The sequence below is a fragment of the Eptatretus burgeri genome, chromosome 10 (genome assembly GCF_056783735.1).
Source record: "Eptatretus burgeri isolate ZD-2024b chromosome 10, Ebu_testis_v1, whole genome shotgun sequence".
In the NCBI taxonomy this organism is placed as follows: Eukaryota; Metazoa; Chordata; class Myxini; order Myxiniformes; family Myxinidae; genus Eptatretus; species Eptatretus burgeri.
The window spans coordinates 17,436,681-17,446,299 of NC_140970.1; the positions used below are offsets into that span (position 1 = coordinate 17,436,681).

Genomic DNA, 9,619 nt, shown 5'->3' on the forward strand with positions numbered 1-9,619 from the left:
AAACACAGCTACAGTGAAGAAAAAAACGATCAGTTGAAGGGCCGGGATGGGCCGCCAACTAAAAGCTATCCGCAAAGAAGCCGTGGGCTCTTTATCTCAGGGAAAGCATGCGAGGAGAAAACAGGGGGAAGGGGAGGGGGAGGGGAAGGGGAAGAGATGAACCGAAGGGCAAACCGCGAAATAACACAGACAGATGGGCAGGGTGGGGTGGGATGACAATGGCGCGAGGGAAGGCCAAAGAGCGACGTCTAACGAAGAGGGGAGGGTGGAGGCACAAATAACGATGTGTAGAGGGAAACAAAGTAAAAGAGGTGAAAAAAAACGATGCGAAAAGGGATAGAAAGGCGAAAAAACAGTGTGGATCACCTCACCAAGATCACATAGCCGCGAAGACACTTCGCTCGACTCACCAACAGCCAGCAGGGGGTGAGAGACAGAGAGACAGACAGACAGATAGACAGATAGATGTAGAGAGAGGGAGAGAGAGAGAGAGAGAGAGAGAGAGAAAGAGAGAGAGACAGAGAGAGAGAGAGAGAGAGAGAGAGAGAAAGAGAGAGAGAGAGAGAGAGAGAGAGAGAGAGAGAGAGAGAGAGAGAGAGAAAGAGAGACAGAGAGACAGAGAGACAGAGAGGTGGAGAGAGATAGAGAGACAATCTGGTCGGCGGCCATGACCTTTGACCCCTGATCTGAGTTAATCTAGTACTAAGTACTTACGAAATTGCAATTGAATCTGTTAACCCGTGTATGAGCAAGGGGGCTTTGAATGGTCATTTTGCCCAAAAAAAGCACTCATTGACCTTTGACCTCTGACCTAGCCGAGATAGGTCAATATGTCCTGAAGCAAAGTTGTAGTACTCATTGAGTACTATATACCTATGAACTTTCATTCGTATCGGTTAATCCGTGTAGGAGCAAGGGTGCCTTGAATGGTAATTTCGCCTGAAAAATGCACTTATTGACCTTTGACCCCTGACCAACTCGAGATAGGTCATTATGCAAATGAGCAAAGTTGTAGTACTCATGACGGTCTATAAGCATGTAAAGATTCATTCGATTCGTTTCAACCCTCTTGGAGCTCTTGTACTTTGAATTTTCAGTGGGAATGCTCAATGGCCCTTGGACACCCAAGTTGAGAGGGTTACCATTTGAAAACTATAAGGTATAGAAAAAAACGGATGTCATATTGCGGATAGAGAATCACCTGAAGATTATGCATACCAAATCTCATCGAGTTCCATCTACTGATAACTACTCGGTATCAATTTGAATGAAAAGTACTGAAAATGCGGTTTGATATCGGAAATCCCCAAAGTTCGAGGGGGTGTTGTGGGTGAACAAAGATATAAATCGAAAATCCGGTTCGATCATTTGTGCACAATGCGTTCCAGATGATTAGTGTGAATATTCATAACCATCTGACCATAACCCTAGGAGGAGTAGCATTTGGCGTGAAGGCACCTCCAGCTCTCGCATATTATCGATTTTTGCCCTTTGACCCGTGACCGAAGCAATATCGGTCAATATGTCCTGAGGCAAAGTTCTAGTACTCATTGCCTGCTATGAACCTGCAAAGTTTCATTCGGATCGATGTTCTCACCTGGTTGCTAGGGGGCCTTCAATTTTCGCCAATTTTTGGGGCATACCCCATTTTAGGGGGGCACTGCCGGTAAACTATTCCATATATCACAAAAACCGGAATATATTTGGTAGCGCATCATCTGTAGAAGATGCATGCCAAATTTCATAAGCTTACGTGGGATAATGGCTTTCGGAATTGATTTTGCGTGAACGGTACCGATTTTGAAGGTTTTTCGACTGTTGCTAGGGAACCAAAGCGTCCCCAGCAACCATCACAATTTCCAAAGCACGAGGTCATAAGATGTACCTACCACCCGAGTTTGGTCAAAATCGGACCACGTTTACTACCAATTATGCTGATGACAAAAGAACAAACATCCAAACAAACAGACAGAATTACTGACAATAAGGGTCACCTATTTCGGCGACCCAACAGAGAGGGAGAGAGGAAGAGAGGGAGAGAGAGACAGGGTGAAACTTGACTTTTGAAGTCCTTTTATTACCACAAAATACAAAAAAATATGTAGTTACATCAACCATTGGTATATAAAAGCAATGAAACAAAGGAAGCTACAGAGAATTACTAAAATACAATTTAACAACTAGGAAAAAAAGGGAGGAGGAGGAGAGAGAGAGAGAATAAAAGAAAATAAAGAAAGAAGAGAACATGAACTTTGTACAATACCCATAGCACACTGTAAAAGTATTATGAGTTGGTTCTCACAATCCTCACAAATGACTTCGTGACGCCAAGTATTGGTGAACTCATCAAGCCTTTTAGCATCTTGAGAGAAAAAAAATTCAAGTTTTATTCTCGCTGACATGAGGGCATGAAAGAAAAACGTTATGTCGCATTGCCCGATGGGTTTTCCATTTAATTTTTCTCTCCTTGAGAGATATATTACCAGTTTGGCAGTTGCGAGGAGAAATCTAATAAGTATATTTTCCTAATCAGGCTTGGCATGAAAAGCAAAAATAAAGGAACGCAAGCTGTTCATTTTGTGTGACATGACAATGAACAAAACATTCATTTTGTGTGACAAAATTTAACCAATTAAATAAAGGAATCAATCTCACACAAATAATAAAAGCATGGAACACATCTTCGAACATATACAAAATGGACAACATGGAGATACATGAGAAAATTTACTAAATAGCCTCTTGGAAGGGATTATCCAGTGGATCAACTTCCACTGGAGATGACCAGACCTTTTACTTATGAGCTTATCATACATAGAGTCCCATACAGGTTCAGAGGGGGGTCCAGCAGGCATTGTCTCTTCCACCGAGTTACTCCGTTTAATGGTGTATCCCCTAGCAGTTGTTCCACACAAGACTTGCAAAGTTATTTGCTGCTCTTCTTTTGAAAGGGTTTTGACTCCATTCTAATGTGGATGGGGGGGGGGGGGTAAGTTGTTTGGAATAAACTGCATACATAATTTGGGAAAACCCACTCATGAAAGAGTGCTTCATGTTCCTGGGTCCAAACTAATCCCAGTCGGAACCCTATTTGTGTGACCTCTCTCAAGACTTTTCCGATCACTCTTTTGGAGTGACTTCCTGGTAGGTCGGCTATTTCCTGTGCAGATTTCCACCACGAACCTGAAACATGCCGGAGGTGAAGTACTTTTGAGATTCTAGCTGATAAAAAATGTTGGCAGAAGTCCCGACTTCTGGGAATACTGGGGAAGAGAAGATTATAAAACAAAGGTTCTTGAGCAAACATCTTTGTGCCATCGGTGTCCTGCTGGCAGCACACCAACAGGCTCTACCAGGCGTTCAATAGTCTCTGATAAAAATTTCTTTCTTCCAGATGTTCAGTAACACCATCCCAGTTTTTCTGGCCATATTGTAGAGATCCCAGAAAAACCCCAAGATATATAACATCTGGTCATGGTGGCAAAGGGTATTACAATTTCCGTTTTTTTTGCCTGGGCAATGCTGAGGTTAAAGCACTCTTTGCATGGGTAAATTTGCTCTCCTTCCCTTCTCCACCTCCCTTACCGCCGCCCCCCCCCAAAAAAAGATGGAGGGGCCTGTCAAAGCCTGTCATCATGTGTGAGACATTTCCAGAGGGAATAGACTTCAGCACGAATGAGGGGCAAAGTGGGAGGGGTGGTGGAGTGGGACGTGAGGATGGAGACGGGGAGTCAGGGTTAAAGCACTCTATGCACGGCTATATTTGTCGTCCTTAACTTCTCGCTCAAAATTTTTGGCAAACAGGATTACTAATTGGTCCATCAGTGAAGCGATGGGTAGGCTCTGCTATTATATTATAATGGATAAATCGATGGATATACCGATATTTGAATGAAGGGAGCAAAATGGGCCAAAAACGAGCAAATTTTCCTGAAATATGGCCATCTTGCATTTGGCCGATTTGTGAGCAGTGCAAAAAGTTTGCATTGTTGTGTATTTCGGAAATACCTACAATATACAAAGAAATAAATTATGGGCAACAACCTTTTACAGCATGTATCAGCATTCCCATTAGTAGTGTCAGGTTTCCGCAAAAATAAGGCATTGGCATTTGGCACCCTGGGAAAGGTAACAAACAAAAAAAATGGACCCAAATGCAAAAACCTTCTCCTCTGGGAAAAGTAAAAATAGTCAAAGTAGAACGCAGGGAGAGAAAACCTTTGGGGGAGACCTCATGAAAGAGAACACAGTTGGGAATTTCAAATATTATTTTTTTCCAAATGAAATGTATAAAAGCTTCTAATATGTAATGTGAAATTATTATTGATGAAAAAGCTTTGGAAAGAATTGGGACCATTCAGTAGATTAACTCATTCTATCATTTCCAAGTTCCCAAAATAACTCTTTGTTAAGTGACAATTCGGATTGTCTGTAATGAACCTTGGAACAAGTTTCGTCAATCACTCTCTGCCTCCCGGAGTGTTCCTCCTCAATCCCATATTCCAAGAACCATCCGGCATTCGACTCTTAACCTTCTGCACATTCCTCCTCATCTACATCATCGCCTTCGTTGGAAACTTCATGATGATTGTGCTCATAGTCCGGGCGAAGCAGCTTCACAAGCCCGTGTACATCTTCCTCGCCAACTTGGCGGCAACAGATCTTATCGGTATCTCTACAACACTTCCACGAGTTATGTATAATATTATTGTTGATAACACCATCAGCTTTCCAGCCTGTTTTACTCAGATGGTATTTTTGCATTTCTACATTGTCATGGAGAGTTTTGTACTGAGCACAATGGCTATCGATCGATACATTGCAGTTTGCTGTCCGTTCCGGTACAACGTTCTCATCACAAACAGAAGAGCAAAAGCCATGAATGTTGCTGTTATAAATTCCTCTTTTTCCATCGCTCTCATTTTTCTGGTCTTTGTGCTGAGGTTGAACTTTTGTCGATCACGTTTTCTCACAAATTCATTCTGCATTTTCATGTCTTTATCTAATCATGCATGCCAAGATGTCAACCTTCACAGCATGGTTGGCATTATGATTATAGTTCTATCTCTTGGGTTTTCAATCGTGGTTATAATGATTACATACTTGTGCATTCTATATGAATGTTTGCACCTGAGAAAGCACTCCAAGGGAAGAAACAAAGCAATTCAGACATGTGTGACACATTTCATGGTTTTTTCTGTGTTTTTCATGTCCGTTATACTTATGGCTGCCTCACTTCGGTCGGGGAATGTAAAGTTTGTTTCTACATCAATGCATAACGTGATGGACACATTTCCTGTCATGGTTCCCCCGGTTTCGAACCCTCTCATCTATGGACTGCGTACAACGGAGATCCGACGAAGCCTCAGGAGGTTCCTTCATCGATTCAGCTTTCCCAGAGTGCATTGAATCAGCAGATGGAGAGAGTATGATTTATAAAATACTGACCAAGGTGCTGTAAAATATCAAGGCTGCAGGCAATGATTCACCTCGTCTTTGCAAAGGACACCATGACATCTTGAATGTCCACCAACCAATGCCAGCAGATGGTGTGCCCAGTTTAATGTCCTTTGGAGTGACGGCACACGCAGTGATGAATCAGCCATCCTGTGGGATGACAGTTTATAGCTGGGTCAAGATTCAAACCCAGGCTAGACAGCTTAGATGTGAGTATGTGCACCTCTAGGCCATCCTGCCAGCCCTCATTCAATAAATACCCCACAATTAATCCTATTAACACTCATACAAATAGATGGCTCTGAATATGGCATTCCATGCGTTCTTCAAATAATTGCAAAACAACGAAACGTTTTATGATTAACTTATTGCTGTCATCAAACATTTTATAAATCCATAATCAAAGCTTTTTTTACTGTTACTTCGATTGTACAAGCCTACATCTTCACAATCATTTTAGTTTTGACCTTTATAAAGCAAAGATTTGCTTTTATTAGTCAATTAAATTTATACATCTCAAACTAAACTTGTGTTTTAAAAGAACTTACGTGTTACCTTGTTATTCACTGCATTGTGGTTTCCACATTGAATTTAAATGCAAAACTCTACTTCTTACCCACCAGAGATAAAATTCGTTGTACTAAGTTATATTTTCAGGAATCTAGATAAATGAGGGAGAGAGCCAGGGTCAGTATATTTAAATGTGCCATGCTCCTTTGATCATTAAAAATATGAATAAAATGAACAATAAAAAAAGATTGAAACCATGTCTTGTTAAATAACAATGATATTACTTCTTTATTTTTTTATTTTCAAAATTATTGTCCTTTCCGAAATATTATACAGAGTCGTCCAAGTCTCAATTGTTTGTCATTGTTGGAGATAGCCATGAGAAACCTTTAACCAAGACTCTTCTTTTTCCTTCAGTTGATAATCTCGTTAACCTTGGTTTTAGTGACCGGGATTTTGTCTACGGAGGTGTGCGCATTGGTATATGTTCAGGGAAAGCGAAATTCTCCATGAAGGTTGGTGGAACAGTAACACTGTTTCGTATTCATGACAGAGATGAACATGGATGATCAGCATCAAAACTGACGAAGCAAGACAAAACTGACCAAGGAAGGCAAATGTGTGAATAAAGCTGGTCAATTTCTCCAGATTTTCTCATTCTTTTCTTCAGCTGCTCAGAAAGTAATGGATGGGTATGGGGAGACAAGTTGGGAAAAGTACAAGAGTGGTTCCAGATTAACCTTGGCTGGAGGAGCAGTAGTGCAGTCTTGCGTGTTTCAATGCCACACAGATCTAATTTTGTCACGACATATTTACCACAATGAATTGTGGAAGAGAGCTGGAATCAGTGTCTTTAAATATGGGGGACGTTCGTCTTGATTTAAAAGAGAGAATTATAAATGGTGATATTTTATTGTATTCGGTGATTACCAATAACCAGTCACATGCTTTACGAACTTGGTTGTGAAGGAAAAAAAACAAAAAAACTTTTGTAAGGTCATTTGGCTGCCTCACTTTGCTCACAGATGTTGTTCCAAAAAGGCAATTTTGTCACTTTCTTCAAATCCTGGGAAAATAATAATATGATTATCAAAATTCATCATAATGTAATGATCACATGATATGTATATGTATATACATATATATATATATATATATATATATATATATATATATATATATATATATATATATATATTTCAGAGAATGTTAGTTTTTTTTACCAGGCATTTAAGTCTGCATTGTAGTTTTTATGTAAACACTCATGCATGTTGTCAATTTGAGTAGAGTTAATCCCCGACATGATAACAGATTATCACCTTGATGTCTCGCAGACAGGACATCGAATCAGAGAGCTTGCCATCCATCAGATGGAATGTGGAACTTCAGACGTACATTCAAGCATTTGTTTCTGCTGTACATGTCTAAAACTTCAGGGTATCTTTTATAAAGAGAAGACAATTGTCACCAGCACCTTCACTGCAGCTGCTTAGAAGGCAATTACAGACTACACAATGCATTTCCTTGCACAGAAAGCTGCTTTGTCAGTCCTTGACAGCCTGAAAATGGTAGAGGATTAATCCATCCATCCATTAAGGTTTATTGCACTTTTTGTTTGAGAAAATTTTGAAAGTAAACCAAATCTCACAATAATTCCAATATTTTTCAGCGTATTTTCCAGCTTTATTGCCATTTCTCTCCGAACAGCAAGCAGTAAACACATCTCACCATTTGTGAGAGTTTTACTCGATTCTGTGTCATACGTGCTTCCTCCTATCAGCAACCCCATCATTTATGGTCTACGTATGTCAAATATCTGGAATGCTATTAGATGCTTATTGGGAAAGTTTAACCTTTATGTTACAGAAAAACGCAATTACAGTACTTGGTTGACAGCATCTTCTGAATTTGTCATATTGTAAAATAACTGTTTTGCTTGAAATCCAGCATTTGGAAATTATTTTACTTTCTTATACTTTCTTAACATGGAGAAAACTCTGAACAGGAATAAATAATTATCCCTTTAACATAGAATACAAGCACACAAAATGTTTCAAAAATGCTTTTTTTAAACCCTGCGTGTAGCAATGTATTTAATTAAATAAAGAATGAATGTTTTGAAAACTAGAATCACACTCAGTAGAGTGCATACCTCCGCCAGGCTGAACAGTTTACATTTTGTATTCCACCGATAGGCCAAATCTGGAGCCAGACTTGAACCAAAATCGAATTGGCTTGTTCTTGTTGTCGACCCAATCATATACCAAGTTTTGTCATAACTTGTCCATCACATTTTCAGATATCATGCCATATATCGTTTTTGGCCTATCTCTCAATGGGGAAGAATCATTTGAAAAATTAAAAAAAAAAATTAGATCCGAATTTGGATTCAGATCTTCACCAAAATCAAATCAATTTGTCCTTGTAACACACCCAACCTGTTCAAGTTTTGGCTGGATCTGTCCATATTTTTGAGAGATACTGCTCACAGAAACAAACAGTGGAGAAAACACAATCTTTGGTGGTGGTGGTGGTGGTGGTGGTGGAGCTGCTGGTGGTGGTGGTGGTGGTAATTAAAGGCTAAAACTATTTCCGTGAATTTTTTTCGCAAAATGTTGTTGCTTGTGATATGATCAGTCATACATAGATTAAAAATGTAACTTCGACCCTTCAGTTGTGCTTATTCTATCATAATGATTCATCATAATCAAATTCTAGTCAAATTCATGTTCTTATGCAGTTAAATATCTCTCTAACGATAATGTTTAGACAACTCCAGCCATCTTGACAAAGTAAGCACTGAATATGCATTATATATGATAGAATATTACATGAACAGTTTAAGCGTATGTCAAAATCAATTGCTTTCCTTTGTCACATGATTTCCAGAACTATTACAACTGCTTCACTCATATTTTTTTGAAAGCCATGCATCACAATGCGCCTCACCTGTGAATGTTGATTTGTATCGTAAGGTAAATCATTTTTGCGATGAAGCAATATTTAAAAGCATTTTACGTGAGTTTACATTTATAAAATTGTACACAAAATTTCAATGAAGAATAAAGGTATTCTGTTTTTTGGGAAAATGTCTTTTAGAATGAAGGAGCACAAGGGGCATTGCTCGAGAAATATAGTTTTAAAAAACAAATTGTGTGAATTTGTATTGTATCATAAATGTTTGGGTAACAAATGAAAGTTGATCAAAATGCAGTTTCGCGTGAGAATGCGATGAGTCAAATGATGTGGAGTTGACATGAACTAGTAAATACAAAACCACCAAGCAATACATACACAAATGACAAATAACTGTTAATCAGGAGCAACAGCAGTGAAGGATTAATACCTGCAGAATAATTATGTTGATCAAAAATACAGTACACTTTATCTCCGAATGGGCCATGCAGCATGTCAATTTGCATGTTACAATGATAAGGATGATTTCACATGGATTATAAGAGTAGATCAGGCCCTCTGAGTTATACCCAATGCACCACACAATGGCAGAATAGGCGAGCATTGCTATTGGCCATGAAGGTATGCACACGAGAGGTACGCACACTCGCCTTAAAGCTGTCGAGCAAGGTTACGAATCTCGACCCAGCTAAAACTGCCACCCTGGTGTTTTACAAGCAGGATGAGGCATCGATGT

At 39.4% G+C, this 9,619-nt stretch overlaps 1 protein-coding gene across 1 annotated transcript; it reads left to right on the forward strand.

Moving 5' to 3' along the window:
* The first annotated feature begins 4,237 nt into the window (after positions 1-4,237).
* LOC147018007 (olfactory receptor 52Z1P-like) lies at positions 4,238-5,602 on the forward strand. Its single transcript, XM_085897204.1, has one exon. It carries the CDS (start codon positions 4,435-4,437, stop codon positions 5,407-5,409), a length of 975 nt encoding a protein of 324 aa, XP_085753330.1. The 5' UTR covers positions 4,238-4,434; the 3' UTR covers positions 5,410-5,602.
* The last annotated feature ends 4,017 nt before the right edge of the window (positions 5,603-9,619 follow it).